The sequence below is a fragment of the Hevea brasiliensis genome, chromosome 4, assembly GCF_030052815.1.
Source record: "Hevea brasiliensis isolate MT/VB/25A 57/8 chromosome 4, ASM3005281v1, whole genome shotgun sequence".
NCBI classification, from domain to species: domain Eukaryota; kingdom Viridiplantae; phylum Streptophyta; class Magnoliopsida; order Malpighiales; family Euphorbiaceae; genus Hevea; species Hevea brasiliensis.
Window position 1 is genome coordinate 112675966 of NC_079496.1, and position 24795 is coordinate 112700760.

Genomic DNA, 24795 nt, shown 5'->3' on the forward strand with positions numbered 1-24795 from the left:
AAGGACCAAAACTCAAATTTTACAAGTCTAATTGATATGCCACCAATTGGAGATGAAAATAGACATAAAAGAGCACAATTTTCATTAAGGAACCATGCCCAAAAACTGACCAAAACTGGGTGAACAAATTGACCAAAGTGAAATGAGAGCAGGCTGCCACTGCACTAAACTGACCAAATGAACAGTAACTGTTCATTTGGTCATAACTCGAGTTAGACAGGTCAAATTGACCTGAAATTTGGCCAGGGGTTAGAGGAGATATAGATCTAAAACTTTCATGAAGAACATCACCCCAAATTATGCCACTAACCCATTCAAATTATTGAGCAAAGCTGAGTTATCAAACCTGCAACTCTGCAGATTTTCATTTGAGCAGTAATGTTTGGATGGCTATAACTCTCTCTAGAAAACTCGGATTTAGGCGATTCTTGAACCGATGGAAACCTAAGACATAGTAGAATATTTCATCTGAAGAAAGTTAGACCAAATTATGAACTTAACTTGATCAAATTACTGACAAAAGTTGGATCAAAATCTACTAGAACCCAAGATACCAGTATGAACAGTGCACGTGAACAGTAAACTTATTTTGGCCATAACTTGAGCTACAAAACTCCGATTGAGGTGATCCAAAAATGAGAATACACTTAAGACAATAAGGAACATTTTCTATGAAGGAAGTTTTGTCAAATTCCAACAGTAGGTCTACCAATGGAACAGTGCAACTTCGGAGCACCAAAACCGAAAATTTGCAATTTTGCCAAAATGACCTAAGCTTTGAGAAAGTGACCAAAACCAACAAGTTTAATGACCAAAATGTGGTATGTGGGTGAAGTTGGAGTTCCCATACCTATTAAGCCTTAGAAAGTCAACTATTTGATTTGAATAGTGCAGTGAATAGTAACCCGAAACACAAAAACTTCGAGAACATCGAATTTAACGCAATAGAGCTAGTTAAAATGAAGTGAAATTTATTTTTGGATTTGTGCTAAGTTATGGTACTGAAACACGGTGAAATTGTGTGTTTCAGCTGAAAAAGACTTGGAAGCTCGGAGAGACTGAGTCAAGGCCTAGAGGCGACTCCAGTCAGGTTTGTGCACAATAAATCCTATTTAAGCATTTTACCCTTGAAAATTGATTTAGCATGCAGTATGAATTTATGAACTTTTGTGTTGCCACCTTGTGATCAAATTGTAACTTTGGAAATTGATTTGATTTTTGTATGCAATATTTGAATGAAATGTTTTAAATGGATTTTATGTTCACACTTAGCATGACAGTATCACATTTCCTCCTCCATTTATGGGGTTGAGATCGTTTATTTTCCTCCCTCTCTGGCTTGCCAGTTGAGGTTGTAGATCGGATGAGTACTCATTAGCTAACTAGCCACCTCCCTCATTGATTTCGATTAATGGGGTTGTAGATTGCTTTGTCGTGGTGTACAACGCGGCATTGATCAGAAATTTTGTGTCATGGCTTAAGTTGTGTATGACTTGGCAACACTGTGTTTATGAAATTGTTTGACTAAACTGTGTTTAATAGATTATTTGACAAAATGGTGTTATTATGAACTTTGATCATTATTGAAATGTGATTGAGAAACATTTGAATTGTATTTGGCAATGAATGATTTATTTATTGCATTGTAAATTTTTATTGCGCACCACTGAGTATTTTTATACTCAGCGATGACTTATTTTGCTGTCGCAGATAAGAGCAAGGAAAAAGCAGCAGAGTGAGCTGCGATTAAATCGAGGATTACATTGATCTTTTGTACGGGTATTATTTTATGCCCTTGTAGATAAATTTTGATGTAAATATGGAAATGTTGTATGTATCAATATAAAGTCGAGCAGTTGTAAATAAATTGTAATAATATTATTTTAGATTTTCTTCTGTAAATTTAATATTTGTACATATGAATTTCCTGCTTTATGTTTTGTGAATGAAATTATTAAATATTCTGAGTTGACAAATTTGATTTGGATTGTGGAACTGTTTTGGAATGAATTGATTTGAGTTAAATTGTGAATTATTGGAGGTTAGGAGATGTGAAACATTTTTGGGAGTGCTTTTTACAGGTATTTGAAGAACTGGTTTCTCAAAATACAGAGGGAACTCTGTCAAAATTTTTATAAAATTTGCAGCAAAACTAAAATGGACAAAAATTTTTATTAGTATTTAAACTTTGAATAAATGGTTTTTAATTCCTACCAAAATGTTCACAACTTCCAAAATGTAAGAAAATTGTTTTAAAATCCCTTGTAGGTACTTAATGAGTTATCGGTAGGTGAAGTTCGGTAGTTCATTAAGTATTATACGGGATCATGTTATGCCTTACGGAGGGGTAAGGTGTGACAATCAAAATACAAGTTGTACCACCCGATTTAATTTCCATCTTCAAAGTCTTAAAATTCCAGCGTATTCCCCCCAACATTGCAAGCCACTGTGCCCCAAGAATAAGGTCATAGCTTTCAAATGGAAGTACAAAGACCTCAGCCATAAATACATGTCCTTGCATTTTCCATGAAAATGCTTTACACACTGCTTGACATGGCAAACTCTGCCCATTAGCTACTTCCACCATAACCCCCATAACTTCTTTTAATTCACATCCTAATTTCTTGGCCAATTGCGAGCTAATGAAATTGTGACTATTGCTTGTGTCTATAAGAACTCGTACAATTCTCCTACCACAATTCCCACTTAATCTCATAGTCTGCAAACCCCTTGTTCTCCCTATAGCATTGAGAGATAAATGCATTTCTTCCCTAACTATCTCCTAAAATGTCTCTCCTCCTTCCTCTAACTCTTCTCTGCCAACTTTAACTCTCAAATCCATAGTAAAAACCTATTTCTTTTTGCATCTATGCCCTGGACTTTACCTCTTATCACACCAAAAATGAAGCCCTTTCGCTCTTTTCTTTTCCAACTCTTTGCTTATCAAAGATTATTATTACGTGGAATAGGTGTTGGCAATCTTGGAGTGGAAGGGCCAAGTAATATTTTTACATCTTCCTTAGGTGTAATAGGCTTTGGAAAAGTAGAAACAATTGCAGTATTTTTAACAGAAGAAGTACCTGATTTCCATATATCAGGAGGTCAAATTTGAGGCTTAGGTTTGCTTTTGAGAGAGCCACTGTTATCTCCTGTAAATGGGTCAGTGAGTAAAACTTTGCTAATGTGCCTGGCTTAAACATACGCACTGGCATATGAAGCTTATCTACCAATCTGGAGAGAAAGAAACTCAATGCCTGTTCCTTTGTTACATCCACCTTTAGATACAATTCATCGAACTCATCAAAATAATCTTGTAATGTCCCCGTTTGTTTGAGATTCCGCAATTCAGAAAAAGGATCATCATAATTATGACTTCCAAATCTAGCATTCAAGGCACACACATAAGCATTCCAATCTTGATAGGCTTCCAAACCATGAGACTTAATGAAAGCCTGATGCCACTGAATAGCTTTCCCTTCCAAGTGAAGAGCTGCTACTTTTACTCTATTTTTGACCGCCCCATTACCAACCAAATAATTACTTTGCTCACAATAACCAACCATCCAACATTTCACCATTGAAATGGGGAAATTCTAGTTTTATCGATTGGCCCCACGAACTCAACCTTGCTGTTTTCGTAACTCCGCGCGCTGCCATCTCCTAGTTTTAGAGATTCATTGCCCTCCCAGAGTCTTCAATTCCCCCATGTTAGTTCTAAGCATAGTTCCCATATTAGCCCATAACATCGCCTCCTGTCTCTGCTCAGATTCTGCAATCATTGCTGCCATTTCCCTATGCCATTCTTGTGATCGAGTCCCTTCTGCCATAGCTGAGAATTGTGAGCTCTAATATCAAATGATGCAAACTGAGGTTTTATTGAACTAGAAAGAGAAGTACATAAGGAAGAAGAAGAAATCAAGAAAGATTAAAGAGAGAAAGAATAACTTCATGAATACTCACACATGACTTCTCTACAATTACTTGAGCCTATTTAACAAGACCCAAGAACAGTTACAACAATGCAACAAACCCACAACAGAATGACAGCTCATGCATTCCGTTACAACAGCTCCCATCCTTCATGCAATGCTTCTCTCGCTATTTCTTCTACTTATTGATATGACATTGTCTTGTTATTGCTATCACAGCTCTGCATTTTTCTAATTAATCTCACACCCAGCATCTCGAACTTCTTCAATTCACGTTTGTATCCAAACTTGCGATCACTATAAACCCTGTGAATGATGACAACAAGCTATTTTTCTTTGGGAAACTCAACAGCAAGCCGACTTGCAACTTGTGAACTTGGAGCATCGATCTGGTCGTCTCCGGCATCGAATCACTCAAAACTTGATGCTTTTCTTTTACTTTTGCCAATAGATATATGTATGTATAACTCAAACTAAAACTACTGTCATCAAAATTAAATGAAAAAAATTAAGCTCATATGTTTTTAGTCGATGATCAAATAAGTTTAAAATTAAATTTTTGAGTAAATAAATCATTATACTTTCTAATTAAGGCTAAATAAATTATTACCGAATAATTTTTTTTAATAATAAAATATTATTTCTCAATTTTAAATATTAAAATTATTTATTATTTTTAATGAAAATAAAATTAAAAAATATATCAATAAAAACCATTTAATATTAAATTATTATTTTTAACATTTTATTATTAAATATTTTGAGAAAATAGTATTTTATTTTTTCTTTCAAACAATTGGTTTATTTGGCTTTAATTAAAAAATTCTGTCCTTATATGATTAAATACTTGATTTTGGACTTATTCCGCGCTCGATTGAAACTATAGGGGCTTCTTTGACATTTTTACCAAATCAAAATTATAGGGAATTAATCGGACTAAAATCAGAAATCAGATTTGAAATTGGACCGTGACGGCACCCAAGAAAGGTAAAACAACTGAATCCAACCCGTCCGTCTGTCTCACTCTCTCTCCCTCGCATTCCGCAGTAAAGGTAAGCGGCGAGGGAAGCAAAGACCGTGCTGTTCAGTCTCTTTGCCGCCTTCATTGACGCTTTCTCCATTTTCCTTCTTAGGTAAATCCTTTTTCTATTCACTTTCTTTGCTTCGATTTCTGAGATTACTCGGTTGTACTTAAAATCAGCCTTTTTTTCCCCATCAGATTTTGTTTGGTTGCTCTATTTACTTGTTTCTATTGTGTTAGATGCTTATATGCATGGTCTTGCATATTGTAGCTAGGGTTTTGATCCGTTGGCGTTTGTGCTTTTATCCCGTGCTTGTTGCTTATCCTCGTTAATGATAGCAATTAAGGTTTAAGTTTGATTTGGAGCTTCTTTTGATGCAAATAGTTTGCGAAATTATATGGATGCGTCATTTTCTTGTGATTAGTTAATTGGGTCTGCCTAATTGGCTGTTTTCTGATGGAGGAATCCCGTTACTGCTTGTGTTGCATTATCATATGCTTAGTTGAATTTTCTAGAATTCCTGTTTTATGGGTGACTTACGGGTCTTTGTTTTTGAGTAGTTTTTTTTTTAATCTGAATTTATGGTTACTGAATTTGATTTTTTTTTTGGTACGGTTTTAGGCTTAGTTTTTGGAATTGATGGCGTCCAAGTTGCAGCAGTTGCAGTCCAAGGCACGTGAAGCTTCTAAGTTTGTGTCTAAGCATGGAACTGCCTACTACAAGCAGTTGTTGGAGCAGAATAAGCAATATATTCAGGAACCTCCCACTGTTGAGAAGTGCAACTTGTTGTCAAAGCAGTTGTTCTACACTCGACTTTCTAGGTTTTTACTTCTTGTACCCTTGTTATCTTGGAATTCAATGTTGCTGATGAATGGTTTCGTCTTGCTTGGTTTTTACTTCTTGTACCCTTGTTATCATGGAATTCAATGTTGCTGATGAATGGTTTTCTCCTCTTACTCCTCCTTAAAAAAATTTAACTGTGATATGAATGGAGAGTTACTCGCATTGGAGGACTTGATGTATGGATTTTATGTTTTTCCTCACCTTAAAGTGAAGATTTGCATTATCGTTGACTGGATGTGCTAGCCAAGTATGACACTTCTTGCTGAAGAATGGATGTATCATTTTTTTGTTAGATTAATATATGCAACTATTGTTATGTAAATTTTGAAATGTTTTCTATGTCTTTATCCAGAACCTCATTGATAAACAAAGAGCGAAGCATACGGTTTGTGATTTAAGCTGTTTGGTGAAAATGAAATTCCTGAGCACATGGAATTCTTTTCGGTTATGGATTTATGGTTGGGTTTGATCAGATTTCATTGGCCATTCATAGTATTTCTGTATTTGAGTTGTAGAAAACTAGTTATTGAAAAGTTTGGTTGAAAGATATTACTGCATAAAGAAAAAGTGCCTTCTCTGCTAAGTGTCATTCTGTTATCTTTTTGGATGAAGAGTGTGCATTGACTTTTTCATTGCAAGCTCAATCGCCTTAACATCATCCAGATTCTTTATGAGCAAATTTTCAATCAATCCAATAAGTTGTTTTACATCTAGTGTTTCTTATGAGGGTATTTTTAGAAAATATTTGGCAGTACAAAATGGTTCTCTGTTTTTTAAATTTTATCAATCAAGTAGGGTTATGGTATTTTTCAAATTGGATGTATAAATTTATCTATAACATTATTTCTTTTTAGTTTCCATCATCATTAATTTGCCATCTTCGTTGAGGGTGGGCCTCTTATCGGTGCTCTAGTTACATCTGCAAACAACTGAAAATGTCCCTATAGATATGAACCCACCCGTGTTGGCACCTCAATCACAATCATATATTGCATTGACATTCTCATACTTGACATTGTTACAAGTGTTGAAGCCAAAGAAAGATTTTGTATATTTTTTTGGGTTGGAATAGTTACAAACCAAATGGAAACTCTTATCTTCTTTTCTAGTATCAGGCTCTCACAATCTCAGTAGGACTTGAATAGCGTCTAAGACTTAGAAGCCTAGTTTAATTTTGTAGTGCAATTGTATTTATAATTGATAATTTGGTTATTATTTTTCATCACATGTTAAATAAAGTTTTCCATGGATTGCATTTTCATAATTTTTGAAGTTCAGCGTTATATAAATGTCCCTTAGTGTGTGTTGGACTAGGTTAGCATCTCATCGATTAAGTGGCTTCTGATCTAGTGGAGTTCCATTTTACTGTTGTTCAGAAAAGGAGAAAGAAGTTCAGTTTTGATGGCATTTCATACTTGGCTCTAAGACCTTAGAGCCACAGTGATTCATATTGGATGATGCTGATGTCTTGGAGAAGGCTGGATTTTGATTTATATGGGAAAAGAAAAATAGTGAATAGAGTCAAACTCTGCTGCCTTGGTAATCAACTTTTGAAAATTTGTGTTAGGATCAAATAGAATGATTGTTTCTTGCATTTTTTGAGAATTATCCAAGGAGATTAATATTATTTTTTTTTTCAACCTTAGAGCATTTCTGTTGATATTGATGTGTTTTTACCAACTGTACCCTTTTCAAGTTGCATTTCCATTGCTAATTGAGTTAAGTTTTGCCTTTTATAAAGACTCATCAGTTGCCTTTTATTGAAATGATTGGTGATTAAGCCTGAGCGCTGAGTGTCTCTCGCATTTACTTATTTACTAATGTACTAGTGGAAAATATCAAAGTGGACGACTTAAAATTTTTATATTAATTTGTTTCTTGACATTTCTTTTATTTTTCTTTGGTACAGTATTCCCAATCGTTGTGAATCATTTTGGAAGGAACTTGACTATGTGAAGAATTTATGGAAGAATAGACAGGAGCTGAAAGTCGAAGATGCTGGCATTGCTGCTTTGTTTGGGCTGGAGTGCTTTGCTTGGTATTGTGCTGGTGAGATTGTGGGAAGGGGATTTACTTTCACTGGTTACTATCCTTGAGAAGAAGAGCTTCATATAATGTGTTTCACGGGATTGAATATGTGAGCTTCTGTTGTCCTTTGAGCGATTGAATCGCAAGCACTTTACTTGCAAATTTTTGTTTTTCTGCAAAATTTTTGAAGCTGGGAAATCAGTGGGTTACTGTGATTGCCTCAATAATTTTACATTTGAAGCTGCTTAGGATGTTACTGACGATCGATTAACTTTGTTAAAGTTCATCTTTACTCATGAATGATGATAATGCTACAAGTTTTTCTATGGCTTGCCTTCTACTTGATCATGCTCAATGTTTAAACATTTAATGATGGTCCTGTCAAAAAAAAGGCCAAGTAATAGGAACAGTGGATTGTAACCATTCAATCATGTTATTGCAGTAGCAGTGCTACTGTTGGCTGCATTGATGTTGCATTTTTACTGTAGTCAAACTTCCACTTTCGCCAAGTGTAACCTCCATTCTATAATGGAAATGGCTTTAATGCATTATTTCCTTTACTGTCAATCATGGCGATGAATTATTATACTGGGTGAGATGAATTAACTATTAATGAGGTGAACTAGCTTAATTGGGAATGCCTATTTGGTATTGAATCCCCTCAAGCAGGGTTCTAACTTATGAGGTGGAGAAATGCCAATTTGCTATATATTTTGTGTAGACTAGCTGAGCATATGTAATTATGTATGATGTGTTTGTGAATCAAGTTGCTGTTGTTTTTTTTTTATTTTTTTCAGTGTTGAAATTTATCTGATGCTGACATCTTTAATAAACAATCAAAGTTAGTCTTTCATCGGCTTTGCTACTGGTACTAATACATCCATAGAAGTGAATGCAGTTTTAGCCAATTCTCCCTGCATAATTTAGCTTGGTACTGAATTGCAACTTTAGAAGTAAGCTTACCGGTTGTCAGGGACTGGTAGATGCTCAAATCTTATTCGGTGCGTGGTTCTGCTGAGATTGTGTTCTCATGGCATGATAATGAGCCATGGCGCTGAGATTGTGTTCTCATGGCATGATGCATTCATGATAACCGTGGATCTCAAAAATTTCCCTGGATTATATAGGACTACCGATGCCTATGTTGGCTTTTGAGCTTCAATTGACTGAGCTAATATAAATCCATTAATCCTAATGCGTCGTTCTCTGAGATAATATAAATGGCCTTTTGAGCTTCAACTCTCTGGGCCTTTAGTCCAATGATTTCGGGTTTTTCTCTGAGCGCGCCCAATAACTGCTCAAGGTCCAGGTCCGCAGGGCGAATTGGCATTGGCTGCACTGTACACCCGCTTGTGCTGACAAGGCATTTGCTGATTCGACGAAACAGCGTCATCCCATTGCTGATCAACGAATTTCGTTCGAGTAAGAAACCTACACGCGGACAAGAAGAAGCAACTTTCAGGAGCCAAAATCAATACAGCAGGGGGAAAGGATGCTGCTCGATTCGTTTGTTCCTGTTAGAACTCGAGCCGCGGCAGTAGTAACATTCGCCATCGTTTTCATCTTTCTCTCCGTCTTCGCCGACTCCGCTAAAAACGATTCTCAGGTCAGTTCTCGTTCCTAACTTCCTATCCTCAATATCCGTTTCCTTACCTGGTGAATGCATGAAATCTAAAATAATAATAATATTTGTTGCTTGGATCTCACGATTTTCTATTAATTACAGGTGAAATGCAGTAGAACTTGCGTTGCAGAGAACTGTAATTGTAAGCCATGGAAATTGTCATCTCATTCAGTGTAAAAATTCATCTCTCTTTGTGCCTATTCATGTAATTGATATTTTCTTTTGTTTGTTGGCCAATGCTGGAAATTTAGCGGTCGGGATTAGATACGGAAAGTACTGTGGAGTAGGGTGGACTGGCTGTCCTGGGGAGAAACCATGTGACGACCTGGACGCCTGTTGCAAGATTCATGACGAGTGCGTTGAAAAGAAAGGTATGAAATATCCTGCCAGTTACATATTTGAGGATATTGCCCTTGAATGGATTCTAGAAAATTTGATTCCAATGAATTCCCGTTTGGTTTGAATTCAAATGAATTTCACAAAATTTTATGAAATTTAATTGAATTACAAGTTTTACATGTTTGATTTGAAAAGAAAAGTATTGATTTCAATTCCTCAATTTAATTCTATAAAATTGAACATAAATTTTATCAAAATAGGTAGAATTTCAAATGAATTCCGTAAGATTAACACAATCATATCATATCATATTATGTCTTTCTTGTACACTTTCTTTCTCACACACACAATATTTGAAGTAAATATTTTGAAATTAAATACTAAACTTAATTTGAACATATTTAAATAAACTTATTCATTACAAAAAAAAAATGTTGAGGGTATTTTAATAATAAAAATAACAATTCTAAATTATATAATAAGGATAAGCTTTAGGAAGTGGGGATTTTTTTTTTTTGGTTATAATAAATTATATTAAAGATAAATGAATTTCAACTATAAAATTATTCTAAACATAAATTATATGAAATTTAATTAAATTTCACATTTTAAGTTGTATCATACTAAATACAATTATCCACTAGAAATGAATTCTACGTTTCTGGTTCACTTAAATTTATCTTTCAATTTGCTGTTGTCAATTTTTTAGGGTCCATTTGGATGGGTGTGCATTTGAAATGAATATGGATATGGATTTTTTCATTTCAAGTGTAAAAATTATAATTTCAAATATAATAATAATATTATTTGCTTCTGTCCAAATGAACCCTTTACATTTACCTGGCACCTTTTTGAACTTCGCCAAAATTATCAATATTGTTTGCTTCTGATTTATTCCAAGCAATAAGAAAATGAATTCTAGCTCTATATGATTATTGTTGTACACTGCAGAAACGTGTAAATTGCAAAAAAACAAAGCAAATACACAAAATACTAATATTTACGTGGTTCACTCTCTCACATAGGGCTACATCCACAGGCATACCATCTTCCACTATCATCAATAAATAAATCATTATTATAAGCTCAAAATTATACTATCCATAAACCCAATTACACCCAAGAGAACCCATACAACATTAAACTGCTCATAGTAAATATATAAGTTAGTCTCTCTTAGTCTCCTCTATACATAACCCAATTTATTTACTATTATAATACTACACCACAAAGGTTGTTTTCAACTATATGGGCAAGAGCCCTCTCATCAATCGACAAGAATACCTTCTTCTCGAATTCTATGTCCTTACTCCACCTTAGGCCGAAACCTATTTCCACTGCAATGGGCAAAAGCCCCTCATCAATGGGCTCATCAATGGGCTGAGCCAAATCCACAGCAATTGGCAAGGCCCCTCTCTACAATGGACGACAACTTCACTCCATGAGCTGAAAATCATTTTCTTTAATGGGCAAAAGTCAAATAACTTTTTCCATCATTCTCCTATTTATAATGTTAATTCTCTCAATCTTATCTGATTAGGAGTCCTACTCAATTTAGAAATAACACTAAAATAAGAGTTCTACTCATTATAGGAAATATTCCTCCATCCTATTAAGTAATATTTCTCCCACTCAAATTAGGAAAAGATCTCTCTTGAAATCCCATTAGGATTTTGAGTCATAATTCTAACAATTATACTATACCATATCTATCTACTCACATAGGTTTCATGATCTTAGCCTTGTTATGTGATCTAAACTTGGTAGTAATATGAAGAAAGTAGAAATGTGATAATGTCTGTTATGTAGTCCAATAGTTTGTCAGAGCACAGAACAACTGTTACTTGCCTGTTCTTTTATATGTTATTGTGTCTGTTTTGTCTAGGTAGCTAATAATTAACATTGTACTGGGAATGTTTATATCAAATGTGTAGTTTCTCTTCCTAGTTTAATTTAACGAGTAGTAATACTTTTTTTCAGGTTTAATGAGTATTAAGTGCCATGAAAAGTTCAAGAGCTGCATAAAGAAAGTGAAGAAATCTGGAAAGGTTGGTTTTTCTCGGGATTGCCCTTATGAGACAGCTGTACCTACTATGGTACAGGGTATGGATATGGCAATTTTGCTGAGCCAGTTAGGTAGTCCAAAGACTGAACTCTGATTTCTCTGTGAAGTGCATTACCTGTGCTATTTTACTCATTTTTTCACTAAGCAAAATGACTTCTTTCAAGAATTATGGACATTGGTTTTCTTTCTCCATGATTTTTTGTTAGCCTACCAGTTCTGAATACAGAAATTATACTCTAATTTTTTTCAATGGATTCTCATTTCCAAAATCACAAATTTAAATTTTTCTTGCCTAAATCTATTATCTAGATCATGTTTGACAGTTTAGCTTCTCATCTTTCAAAATTCTTACAACTTTAATCATTAATTTTTCATGGTATAGTCTTCTGGTTTTGGTATCACCAACAACTAGCCCACTTATTAGGTTCATCACAAAGGGGTAGCCATCAATGGCTGAAGGACACAAGTAGTCTTACTAGGAAAGTGAACAACCATTTTAAATAGCAATCCTATAATAGCTTTAATGCTTTAAGTGATCCTGAAAATAGTACTTGAAAATTATCTGTTTACATGGTGAAGCCTTTTCCTTGGGATATTGAATGCATATGGTATATAAATTCAGCATATGCACTTTATTTTTGCTCTGGAGCAGATATTGAAACTATGAGGATATGATGACAAAAAGGAATATTGAAAGGGAGATTTATAATTTAATATCTACATATTGCCATTATTTACAAGCCAGTCTATGTATTTTGAAAAACTCACTAGAACGTCATTGTCCTTTGCCACCATTAACTAAATGGTCTTTCCATCCATTTTCTATTATTTTGCTGCTGAAGTACTGAAAAAAGACTAAAATCACTAAAATCTCTTTCCCCATATCTGTAAACCTTCCCGCATTTTCTTCCCTCTATGAATGAAGCAGCTTCTCCTCATCTCTTCCTTGCCCATATGACCATCAATGTATTCATAGAGATAGCATTTCATGTACTCATTTACTAAACAATCTCCTTAGCATAATCAAACAATCCAAACCTTGCTTACCAATGCATGCCCACAAACCCACAGATTCTCTTCTTTCTTATCATTTCTCTCAAAACACTCCTATATAACAACCACACATACCAACAAACCCAACTCACTCGTTTCAACTCCATTGACTCAGTCTCATCTCGCTCACCATGTTGAAAGGTGTTGAGAGAATTGAGAGGTCCGACGCTAGGTTTATGCTTTAAGGAGAGAAGCATTGTTAGTTTGTAGAGAGGAAATATGCCTGAATGGGCAATGGGCTTTGTGCGGCATCGACTAACTAGTTTTCCACCATGAAATCAATTGTGTCTCATTCTAACTCAACGATTTCACTCCAAAATAGCTTTGGTGACTGCAATCTCATGAGTTGTTGTTCTAAGTCACCCTCTCTCAACTTGAAACTTTTGTCTCCCATTACCGCGAAGCAAAAGACCAAGCACCTGACAAAAGATGACAAGAACAAGGGTGGATAGCAGCCGTTCTGTGTTATTTTGGATGGTGGGGATGGGTCTCGGGTTTTGTTGGATTTGTGGTAGCGTTGTGGCTTGAGTGGAGGAGAGCTGCGATGGTATCTCTAATGGGTATCTATGAATATTGGATATTTGTGAATTGGAATGGAAGAAAGAGAAACAGTGAACAAAAGGAAAAAAAACAAAAATGTTAATTGGGTGTTGGGTAGTTATGGATTTTAAGAATTTTATCTCTCGTCTGATTTAATGGCAAAATTGATTGAAATTGGATGGAATAACCTTTTAGTTTAACGGTGGCAAAAGACGTTAACGTTTTAATGAGTTTTTCAAAATGTAGGAATTGACTTATAAAAAATGAATGACAATATGCAGAGATAAATTATAAATCTCTCAAATTGAAATGTGGAATGATGATTCTATGCAAGGATGTGAACTTACTTTCCTTGGCTAGTGTTAAAAAATTAAGAGTTAAATATTATTTTTATAAATTTTAATATTTAAATAGAATAATTATTAATTTAATTCCTTAATATTAATATTTAACTACTTAAAATGACATAAATATTAATGAGTTAAAAAATTAATGTAATTTTTTAAATATTCAAATAATATTAATATATTTTCATTAATATGTATAATGTTAAAAGAAATAATTATTAGCATGTAATTACATTAATATCCAAATAATTGGAAAAAATATATAAATAAAAAGTAAAATAAAACATAAAATATATATAGAGAGAGTAAAAGTATCATGTAGTAGCATCATTAGAATAACTGTCTACCTTATATATGGATAAATTTATGTATACGTAGGATTTTTTTTTTTTTTTCGCTGGGGTACCGTGATCTTAGGCTAGCTTTTGCACATGACAAGAGTTTTCTATGATTTCCTTTGTGTGGGAAAGTTTTCCCTTCTTGTATTTGAACGTCTTCTAATTCCCTGGTAGTAGAGATCTCTGTTTGTTATTTTTCCTTCCAACTGGTAACACAGACATGAAGGTGAATAATTCTCCTGTATTAGGTTGTCCTATTATAATATTATTTACAATCACATTCCAAAAAGCATCTATTGTTACTTGTGGACAAGTAATTGCACCTGTCAGGTATTCTTCTTGGATAATCAAATGAAAGCTTCATACCGAAGGAAATAAATAAAATTCAATAAATGAGCGCGCACGTAATGGCTTTTGCATACTTTTTTGAATAAAAGTTTCTAGTTTGTTCCTTGTTCTAGATTGTTCAACTAGTACTATGTCCGCGCAAAGGGTTACATTATTAATAATTTAATTTAATTTAATTTTTTTATATAAAAAAGTAATTATATTGATAAAGATATTTTTTATTTACATCAAATATTATTTTCATCATTAAAAGTTTGGATATTGTGAAAATAATTTAATAAATTAGTTTAAGTGTATATTTGTTGAGTATATTTTATATATTTAAATTTTTAAATATTAAGCATTCAAAATATAAATTAATTATAAATAAATATTAATTTTTAAATTTAAAACAAATGTATTAATAGATCCATCATAACATAGAAAAAAAAAAGAACTCAAAGAATACTTAAAAATAGAAAAGTAGGTTTAAAATTCATAAATTCATGAGTAAGAAAAACTTAGCCATCCGAAATATTTCCATATGAATAAAAAACAACTTTTTCTGATAATAGAAGTGATAAATAATATAAAAATTATTTACATTAATAATAATACAACATTGTTCACCACAATTTTGATGATAAAAAGTTATTGCAATAATTTTTTTACCATTAAAGTGTTTAATTGATTTTAAATATATGAAAACAGTGATAAATTATGCACTTTAAGAATAAAATTTATTGTCTTTCATTAGAAATATTGAAAAATTATATACTGTAATTTATTAAGTAAAATCTTATACTATAAACTTTCATTAACTGAAAGACTATTAGACAAATTTAATTTTATCTCTATTTAAAATATTCATTGCTTATACAACAACTATTTCAAACTTCAATTTTCATAAATTGGAATTCTAAGAGTTTAGAATTGTTGTCAAATATCAATTTTACATTTAAAATTAAAATCCTAAGAAATTCTAAATAGTATTAGAAAATATAAGAAAAAAAGAAAATGAGATGTCATAATGCAGAAATTTAAATAAGAGTTGACATACTTATTAGCATGAGAGTTATTTAAAAATCTGTTAGACAATTATCTTTAGCAAGTTCATACAAAGGCAGATAGATCGTTCAAGTACCCCTTTGGTTTCCCCCGTTTAAGTGCAACCCTTGTAGCTTTTTTAAGTCTATTGAAATGATATTCATTTATTATTGAAAAATACAATCTTTTTGACAGTCCAGTTACCGTATGCATAAATAAAGCAGCATGCACCTCAACATCCTATAAAATAACCCAAAATGGCAATGCAAATCGTCTATTGTGATTTTTGTCACTTTTAAAATCTGAATAATATGTTAATTGATATAATTAAAATATATAAAAATAGATAATATAAAACTAAAAAATAAAGAGACAATCAAAAAATTGATAAAATGTAAGATTTGAAAGTAAAATTAAATTGAGATTAAATCGGTTATTATAGTGTTGTCTATCTTTTTAATTTTCCAATATAATGTACATGTTTTGTATTATGCATTATTTATAATTTTTAAAATATATTTTTCTCTAATGATTCACATTATACATAAAATAATTTATAATATAATTAAGAGAAAAATTACAGAAAAATAATCTAACAAAGAAAAAAAAAATTCCATAAACATAATTTGAAGAATTATGAAGAAAAAAAAAAGTGTAAAGTCCAAATAGAATAAAGAAAATTAATTAAAAAGTAGGAGTTATCAAATAATAAATAAGTCAATTTAAATTAAAATTTATTTATTTCTCTTAATTAAAGGTTGTCAAATATGAGTGAGAAAATTGTCTTTTTTTTTACACTTTTGTGAAAATTAAAAAATATATTTAAAACTCATAGAAAATATAAGTATAAGAGAGAAAAATACTATTTTCCTTTGCTTTTATATAATCATATAAATAGATGTGAATTGCAGCCAAAATTTGTGAGTTACAAAATAGTTTTTGGTTGTATCATGAATTAAATTTGAATAAACTCTATATACTAATAATAACAATGTATTAGATTTGAATGATCTGACTTAAGATTGATTTTAATTAATTTCATTTTAATTAATTTTTATTTAATTTGAATTTTAAATTAAATCAATTTAATTTCATTTTTAAATTAATCATGATCAGATTAGCTCAATACGAGGCAGAATAAAGAAAACTAATATTATAAAATGAAGGAATTTAGCTTTATTCTGAATTATTTTTGTTGTATAGTACATAAATCATTTTAATATTAACTGCTCTAATGACGTTAATCGTTTTAATAATTGAAAGTTATTTTTATTTATTGTGAATTATTAAATATTAAAATTTTATTTATTAATATTAATTATTTTAAGTAGCTATTAATGAGTAATTATTTATTAAAAAAAATAATAATATAATATTATTAATTATAATTAAAATATTTATTTAATTTCTAAAATTTAGAAAGAATAATTAATATAAATATTATATTATTAAATAATATAAATAAAAAAAATAATATTTTTATTTTAATAAAATATTAGATATCATTTTAAAAATTATTATCAAATGGGGTTTGGTGGTTGTTGAATTAATCTCTTAAATAGTCGATGATATTTTTTTTTTTCTGTTTAATTTTCAATAATAAAACCTTGACGTTGAAGATGGACACGAGACGACGTGGTTTTGCTTTCGAGAGGCACAACGGTGGGCCCAAGTGGGTTTAACGATTGGCCACAAAATCATTCAAAAATGAAACAGATGAACGCGTGTAATCCATGATAAATGCAGTGCCGTTGATGATTTGATTTCAGACGTCGACGTTGCCCTGTGGCTTTGATGGGTCGACGTCCTTTTATGTCTGACGCCCAACTAGGTTTAACCATTTAATAACTTTTAACTATTAGATTATACATATTCGCGATTTTAATAATTATTAATTATTTTAATAATTATCAAATAAAAATATTAAATTAATTATATATATAATAATTTAAAGTAAAAATATTTAATAAAAATAAAAATTAAATTAGATATTAAATATTAAAATAATGAGATATTTTATTAATTTTAATTAAAATATTTTTTTAATATCTAAAAATTAAATATGTTAATTTTTCATAAATTATTTTTTAATATTTAAATATTATATTATTAAATATTATAAATAAAAGAGATAATATTTTAATTAATATTAATATTATTTTAAAAATTATTATTAAATAGGGCCATAATAAAGCTAGCACTTAATTTTTTTTTATATATTTACGATTACAATAATGCTGTTCAAATGTCATCATAATTAACAGGTAAATTACTGTGTGAAAAAAAAGGAAAAAGATAGTAAATAGTGATTAAATTTAACGAGATTAATTTAGATTAAAAAGTATGAAAATTTCACCTTTTGTTAATTAAATTTAACTTTTATTTAACAAATTCAAATTTATTTTAAAATTTTCCAAAATAATCATTTCTGCCTAGAAATCGTCAATTTTTAATTTTCACAAGAAAGGTCAAGGTCCATTTTTTACAGGGCTCTACTATCATACTTTCACAACATAGAATTGTTAATCGTGATATCATTATTTTCAGCCGCAGGATGAACAGACTAGAAGAAGTGGAACCCTCTTTAACAGACCTTAAAGCAAAAGCGTAAATGGCAACGGACAGGGTGATTCTGAAAATGTCATGTTCAATTTCTAATATAATTAATGCTCTTAAAATTTAAATTTATCATAAATTTAATTAAATTTTATTTTTAATTATTTAAATTTATTTTAAATCTAATCATTATTATTTAAAAAATATTAAAATTTATTTAATTTTATATATTTTAATTAATAAGTTATATAAAAAATTATTTTTATTAGTAATTTATATTTTAAAAAATTTGATAATTTAATAAAATATTTAATTTTATTTTATATAAAATAAAAAATATAAAAATTTATAAATATTATTATAAATATATATATATATTTTATATTTAATTAAATATTTATATAAATAATCTTAGATAATGAATACTTAAAATATAAAATTTAAATTTAATTTAAATTTATTTTAAATTTAATTATATACTATTTAATTCTATTATGTTAAAATTCGATCGAATGAACTACTCATAAAAATTTGATCCGCGGTGATTTTTAAGTGAAAGGGGAAAAAGGTAGCACAGCAGCCGTAAGTGGTCAACGTAAAAAGTCAGAACTATGATTTGATTTCGCTGTTCCTTACCACACCAGATTTTGACCAACGCGGTTTCTTTAATAACGGAAATAAGACGAGCAGACGACTCTTTCATTGCGAAAAATCGATGGCAAAAGAGATTCCGCGAAATTTCGATTCCTTGCGCTTCAAATTCTCTGTTTATTTTCCAATTTAAGATCTCTGATAATTATTTCACGCAGATCAGAATCTCTTCTTCTCATATACAAATCAAAATTCCCTCTTTTCCAATCTATCATTCGTCCAAAAAAAAAGAAAAAAACAGAGCCTATTGAAGAGCTATGCTTCACAAGAGCTTCAAGCCGGCGAAATGGTAAATTCTTCTTTATTTGAGAGAATCGATTTTTTTTTTAATTTTTCTGCTTTATTCAGTTTGATTTTACGTGGGTTTTTGGGTAGTGTATTGAATTGATTTATTTCGTGCAGCAAAACGGCTTTGAAGCTAGCGGCTTCGCGCATAAAGTTATTGAAGAATAAGAGAGATGCACAGGTGAAACAGCTGAAGAGGGAATTGGCTCAATTGCTGGAGACTGGCCAGGACCAGACTGCCAGAATTCGGGTACGCGGAAAGATTTGTATTAGTACTATTAATGCTTTTTTTTAATTATTTTTTCCCTTTTTTTTATAGATATTGTTCACAAGTGATATTGATTCTTGATCCTCCCACGTTTTGTAATGAGGAATTGAGGTTTTCCACAGTATTGTGCTGTTCTACATGCTATGTTCGTTATGCTCTTTTGAGGCCAGACTTGAAGTATTTTGTCTACTTTCAAGACTTTGTGCTTAAAGTTAGAATGAAATTTAGGCCCAAAAATGAATTTTGTATTAGGGATGGCAGTAATTACAGGTAGAATGAGATGCTCGGAACACTTTGCAATTCTGCGTCCTGATGCAAAAGAAGCAAGCAAGAAAATCGTAGCTTTTAGTTTTGATGAAAATTTATTTATCTTGTATTATTATATTCTATGCAAGCATTGTATCATTTTGACTAGTAGTTTGATTAGGATATTGTTTTTGGAGCTCATTAGATAATTAGTCTAGTGTTGCTGCAGTGGATCTAGAGAGTTGCTGCAGTGCTACGGTTCATATTAATGCTCTTTCTTAATATTTGTTGCTGCAGTATTTGTAATCAAATGCTTGCTTACTAGAGAAGTATGTGTGGTGTTTGTTCTTTGCTGATACATGATTCTATTTGCGATTGGCTGGTGCCCCTGTTGGAGACATTGATAATGACATCTGGTTAGGTTAATGTAAGTTTCTTTTTTGCTTTCCAGGTTGAGCATGTGGTTCGGGAAGAGAAGACAATGGCTGCATATGATCTTATTGAGATATACTGTGAACTTATTGTAGCGCGCTTGCCAATCATTGAGTCGCAAAAGTATGTAAATTTTGTTTGATCTTGAACAAATTTAGTATCCTTTAAGTTGTATCCATATAAGGTGTGTCCATTTTAGAGAATCAGTCATTCAATGCATAGGTGCACATGTATTTTTATGAGTCAAGCAGTAAGTAATCACTTCAGTTCACTGGTATTAGTGTGTGCTTGTCAATGAAGGATTTCTGAGTGATCATGTGGTTTAACAACCTGATCTATTGGCATCAAATTTATCTGGCTTTGCTCTTGCGGACTGAGTCATGAAATTTAGTTAAGTGTATGGCTGCTCTATTTCAGCAAGAATTTCTAGTTTGGGTGTATGGGTATCTCATAAAGGTGTCCAAAGAACTGAAAATTTGCCCTAAGGAACGCATTTGTGGAGTGAGGAGAAAGCTTTTATATGATCAACATTGCTTTGGCCTATATTATTGACATAATCTATCCATCCTTGAATTATCTTATGAAGAGGATATTTTGTGAATATTCTATACTTGCGCCAGATAAAAAATGTTTTTCCTTTTAAATTTTGTTGGTTTATGATAAATGGTTCTGCATACTGATCTGTTTTGGAAATTTCCAGAAATTGTCCCATTGACTTGAAGGAAGCAATCGCAAGTGTAATTTTTGCATCTCCAAGATGTGCGGATATACCTGAATTGATGGATGTCCGGAAGCATTTTACGGCAAAATATGGGAAAGAATTTGTCTCTGCATCTGTTGAACTACGTCCAGATTGTGGTGTCAGCCGCCTGGTAAGTTTGTGCAGTATTAGTTAATTTGTGGGACTCTATAATTTATTGTTGCTGGTAATCATTTTGGTTGTCTTCTTGCAGCTGGTGGAAAAACTGTCAGCCAAATCACCTGATGGTCCCACCAAAATAAAAATTCTGAGTGCCATCGCTGAGGAACATAATGTTAAATGGGATCCTACATCATTTGGAGAGAAAGATATGAAGCCTCACGAGGACTTGCTGGTAAGATCAAATGAGTAATGGTCATTCATTTTTCACTTGATGTTGCTTTTTATGGCTCTGGCACAGAATAGCTCATAAAATTTGAAAGGAGCTGAATTTGCTTAATGTTTGCATTTGTTTGAGCAGAATGGACCAAATACATTTGAGCAGGCCAGTAAAATGCATGTAGAGGCTGCTAATGTCCAAGAGCGACCAAATAGTTTTGACAAAGGGCACCCTAATTTCAAAGCTCCTTCCAATTACTATGAAAAACATGAAAACGCTGTCAACTCATATGCATCCAATTCAAAATCATCACCACATTCCCAAAATGTTCCTTTTCCAGCTGTGGGTGCTAGTCAGGCAATGCCATCAGGGACATCCAATCTTGATCCAAGATCTATTGGTATGTCAACCATTTATATGAACATTGTGACTGATTTACTTTTTAACACTTACGTAAACTTGTTCTTTGTCTTGTTCTTCATCAATTAATCCTTGGATTCATGGTTCTAACAGGAACTGGATCTGAAGAGATAGAATTTAGGCATTCGTTTGCTGCAGAACAAAGTGGTTTTTCTGTGGGTATGCAGAGTTGGAATATGGAATTCAAGGATGCGACAGCAGCTGCACAGGCAGCTGCTGAATCTGCAGAACGGGCAAGCATGGCTGCCAGGGCTGCTGCAGAACTTTCAAGCCAAGAAAGGATAACCAGGCAGCACCCAACAGAATCAAGGAAGGCCTCAGTTTCCAGATCAAGAGATGAAGGGTTTCAAACATATGGCAGCTCCAGAGTGCAAGGTGAATATCTTGCCAAAGATCCTGTAACTAATACCCCTCATAGAAATAATTCTGGCATGAATCATGAACAGAGTTTTGAAAATGAACAAGATGACCTGGCGGGATTGGCTGAAAGGTTTAACAATCTTAAGAGCACTAATAAACCTAGTCAGCTGGAATCCTCTAAATCCAGCAGTTGTTGTGTGGATGATTACACACAGGGGAGTGATTTTCAAATGGCAGATAGGCATTTTAGGAAGAATTCATCTGAATTAGAGAGGAGTGACCTTAAGGGTGAAGCAAATAGAAAGGGAGAGTCTAGTGACTCTGAGGTAGAACTTGTGAGTGAATTGCATGATGGAATGAGATCTGAAAATTTTGGTTATTTTGGAGAAGCAAGCATCAGAAGACAGTCTAGCAGTGTTTCCTCACACACTCAAATTCCTAATGATGATCACTTATCCAGTTTTAGTGACCAGAAATTTAGTGAGGAAGCTGTAAGGGAGCCTTCTATTTTTGATGAAGGAAACTTCCAAAGAAATAGCAAAGAAACAAACCCATTGGACAATGGTTCTGTGGTTTTTGATGATTCTGGTTCAGATGATGATGAATTTAATCTTGATGAGAAGGGTGAACATAATGGCCAAGATTCTGGTTCATATTACCTGTCAGAAGATAGAAAATCATTGCCTCATCTTTTAGCAAATACAAATGCTAACAGCTCCAGGCTAAACATGGAAGAGTCACTAGGAAAGTTCGGTTCACAATCTCTTTTTGCATCAGACTTGCACACCACAAGTGTATTTTCTGAGGGCTTGACAAGTGATACAGTTCCTTCGCAATCTGATGAATTGTTGCCTGTGACTTTTGATGATTCAGATGGTCCAAGCTCAGAAAGTGAAGAGGAGCTCAATAAGTCTAAGCTTGTTGGGAATACATATTCCGGCACTTTTCCTCATAAACATATAAGCAGTAACACTGAGACAACCCAGAATGAGAGACCTCACTTTGTAGGATCTTCACTTGTGGAAAAGGAAAATGCGGGATCCAACAGCAAAAACCAGGGAAATGAAGTTGGGCCTGAAACTGATATGAAGTTTAATTATGGTTACTTGCATACCAATCCAACTTCTCGCAGGTTCACAAAATCTCAATCAAAATCCAATGATGATGACAATCCAAAAACTTCAGGGTTTTCATCAGTCATGGATGATATTCAAAGTTACCAATCACTGGATACATTGCAGGATACTAAAACTATTAAAGAATCGAGTTTGGAAAGTGGTAAAGAGTTGAATTTTGGAATATTGACAGGTGGCCTTCGAAATAAGGGTTATAGGCATCCACCATACCGTAGTAATCCATCAGATAGTTCTTCAGTGTCCAAACAAGCAGAGGAGGATAATTCTACCAGGTTTAAGCAGAAGTCTTCTTCCCTCAAGGTTGATATTGGTTCTGGAGTCCAAGATTCATACAATCAGATGGTGCACCCAAAAATAAATAAAAAAGGAAGCTTAGGAACCTCAGTTCCATATTCTGATGCTATTGATGATGAGTCAGATGAGGAACTTCCACAACAGACGCAAGAGCCACACATTCGAAAAGCAGCAGTGGAAGTGAACAAAAAATCAGGTGTAAGGAACTATTTTGACTTGGATAATAGTGATTCTGAGGAGGATCTTCCTAAACAGACTGAAAAGAGCAAAACTCATTCGGGTCCTGGATTTTCTAGACGAACAAAACAGACTGTTACCAGCAGACCTCTTTCAAATTCTGAGAGAAATTTGAAGTCCAGGGTACCTTCTGATTCTTCAATGACTCCAGGTTATGCTGCGGAACACAAATCATCCTCAGTGAGTTCCTACACTGCTGAAGCTCAAGTGAAGCCCACTTCTCAGGAAAAGAGCTCTGGTTATTGGGGAAGTTCTGAGCAGCGTAGATCAACAGAACAAGCTATATCTAAGCCAATTTTACAATCGAAGAGGTCCTTAATGAAGGAATCATCCTCTAGAAGTTCCTACACTACTGATACTCAACATAATCCTCAGTCCAAAAATTCAGATAACCGGGGAAGTTTTGAGCAGCGTAAATCAGCAGAATCATCTAAGCTGATTCAAGAGTCAAAGAGGTCCACACGAGAGGAAAATCTGAAGTCATCAGCCAAGGAGCAAACATCTAATCCTCCTCCAAGAACAGTATCATCAGGTGGCGGTGAAAGCAAGAAGACATCCAGTTCAAAGGCTGATACTCCTTCCAGGGGGAATTCCTTTAATAAGGCCAGTCATGTGCACCCAAAACTTCCCGACTATGATACTTTAACTGCACACCTACTGTCTCTCCGACAAAATCGCCAATAAAATACAGTTACTTTAGAAGATAGGTAGTTTTGTTCTGGTTCATTATTATTATTATTTTTTTTTTTGGTTGCCCTTATGGGTTTACCATCAAGAGTGGAGTAAGGAATAAAGTTTACAAGTTCTGGGATTATAGTTTTTCAGTTACATCTTTTCCCCTTCCTGCGATGGTGCTGTGATTATTTCTAGGGATGTAATGTAAATTGTCTTCCCATATGCTGGATGACTGTATACTTTGTGATGTATTTCAATGTCTTCTATCACAAAAATGAGGCTATATGTGCATTAAGTTGCTGTAATGATACCGTAATGTTTGATTGTAATGAGATTGTGGATAACAAGTTGTTTCAGTTAGTTGCTTTGCATATCCCATGCCTGAATGTCTTGGTTCATGGTGTTGCTTGTGTTTTGATTCTGATAAGCACAATTAGCTGTTGCAAAAGAAATCTTTGTTGGGTTGGTTGTGTGTATAGGAAATGGTAATAGCCTTTTTAGGGAGAAATTGAAGCAACCTGCTGATGAAAATATAGTTCCACAGTGCATGGAATTCTATTCTATACATGCCTTTCTATTGGACGAGTAACCTCACAAGGGCACTGCAAAAGAACAATGACAATCCATGAAATGCCTTCTTCATGGATATGTCCC

At 32.9% G+C, this 24795-nt stretch overlaps 3 protein-coding genes across 3 annotated transcripts; all 3 read left to right on the forward strand.

Annotated features, from left to right (window-relative positions):
* Window positions 1–4844: 4844 nt before the first annotated feature.
* On the forward strand, window positions 4845–8389 carry LOC110633705 (uncharacterized). The gene is made up of 3 exons (XM_021782428.2): window positions 4845–5062; window positions 5573–5772; window positions 7704–8389. Exons 2-3 carry the CDS (start codon window positions 5591–5593, stop codon window positions 7888–7890), a joined length of 369 nt encoding a protein of 122 aa, XP_021638120.2. The 5' UTR covers window positions 4845–5062; window positions 5573–5590; the 3' UTR covers window positions 7891–8389.
* A 644-nt stretch (window positions 8390–9033) lies between these two features.
* LOC131179328 (probable phospholipase A2 homolog 1) lies at window positions 9034–12100 on the forward strand. Its single transcript, XM_058145996.1, has 4 exons — window positions 9034–9428; window positions 9549–9588; window positions 9698–9817; window positions 11766–12100. The coding sequence occupies exons 1-4, from the start codon at window positions 9315–9317 to the stop codon at window positions 11942–11944; spliced, it is 453 nt and encodes a 150-aa protein (XP_058001979.1). The 5' UTR covers window positions 9034–9314; the 3' UTR covers window positions 11945–12100.
* A 6649-nt stretch (window positions 12101–18749) lies between these two features.
* On the forward strand, window positions 18750–24497 carry LOC110633685 (uncharacterized). The gene is made up of 7 exons (XM_021782401.2): window positions 18750–18998; window positions 19112–19244; window positions 19960–20063; window positions 20641–20812; window positions 20894–21034; window positions 21161–21419; window positions 21533–24497. The coding sequence occupies exons 1-7, from the start codon at window positions 18967–18969 to the stop codon at window positions 24148–24150; spliced, it is 3459 nt and encodes a 1152-aa protein (XP_021638093.2). The 5' UTR covers window positions 18750–18966; the 3' UTR covers window positions 24151–24497.
* Window positions 24498–24795: the final 298 nt, after the last annotated feature.

Excerpts from the sequence above, each read along its gene's own strand:
- LOC131179328 (XM_058145996.1), top strand. The coding sequence starts at position 9,315 with ATGCTGCTCGATTCGTTTGTTCCTGTTAGAACTCGAGCCGCGGCAGTA. Across the intron at positions 9,429-9,548 it reads CCGCTAAAAACGATTCTCAG|GTGAAATGCAGTAGAACTTG; the intron begins GTCAGTTCTCGT and ends TATTAATTACAG. Across the intron at positions 9,818-11,765 it reads CGAGTGCGTTGAAAAGAAAG|GTTTAATGAGTATTAAGTGC; the intron begins GTATGAAATATC and ends ACTTTTTTTCAG.
- LOC110633685 (XM_021782401.2), top strand. The coding sequence starts at position 18,967 with ATGCTTCACAAGAGCTTCAAGCCGGCGAAATG. Across the intron at positions 20,064-20,640 it reads CCAATCATTGAGTCGCAAAA|AAATTGTCCCATTGACTTGA; the intron begins GTATGTAAATTT and ends GGAAATTTCCAG. Across the intron at positions 20,813-20,893 it reads ATTGTGGTGTCAGCCGCCTG|CTGGTGGAAAAACTGTCAGC; the intron begins GTAAGTTTGTGC and ends GTCTTCTTGCAG.
- LOC110633705 (XM_021782428.2), top strand. The coding sequence starts at position 5,591 with ATGGCGTCCAAGTTGCAGCAGTTGCAGTCCAAGGCACGTGAAGCTTCT. Across the intron at positions 5,773-7,703 it reads TTCTACACTCGACTTTCTAG|TATTCCCAATCGTTGTGAAT; the intron begins GTTTTTACTTCT and ends TCTTTGGTACAG.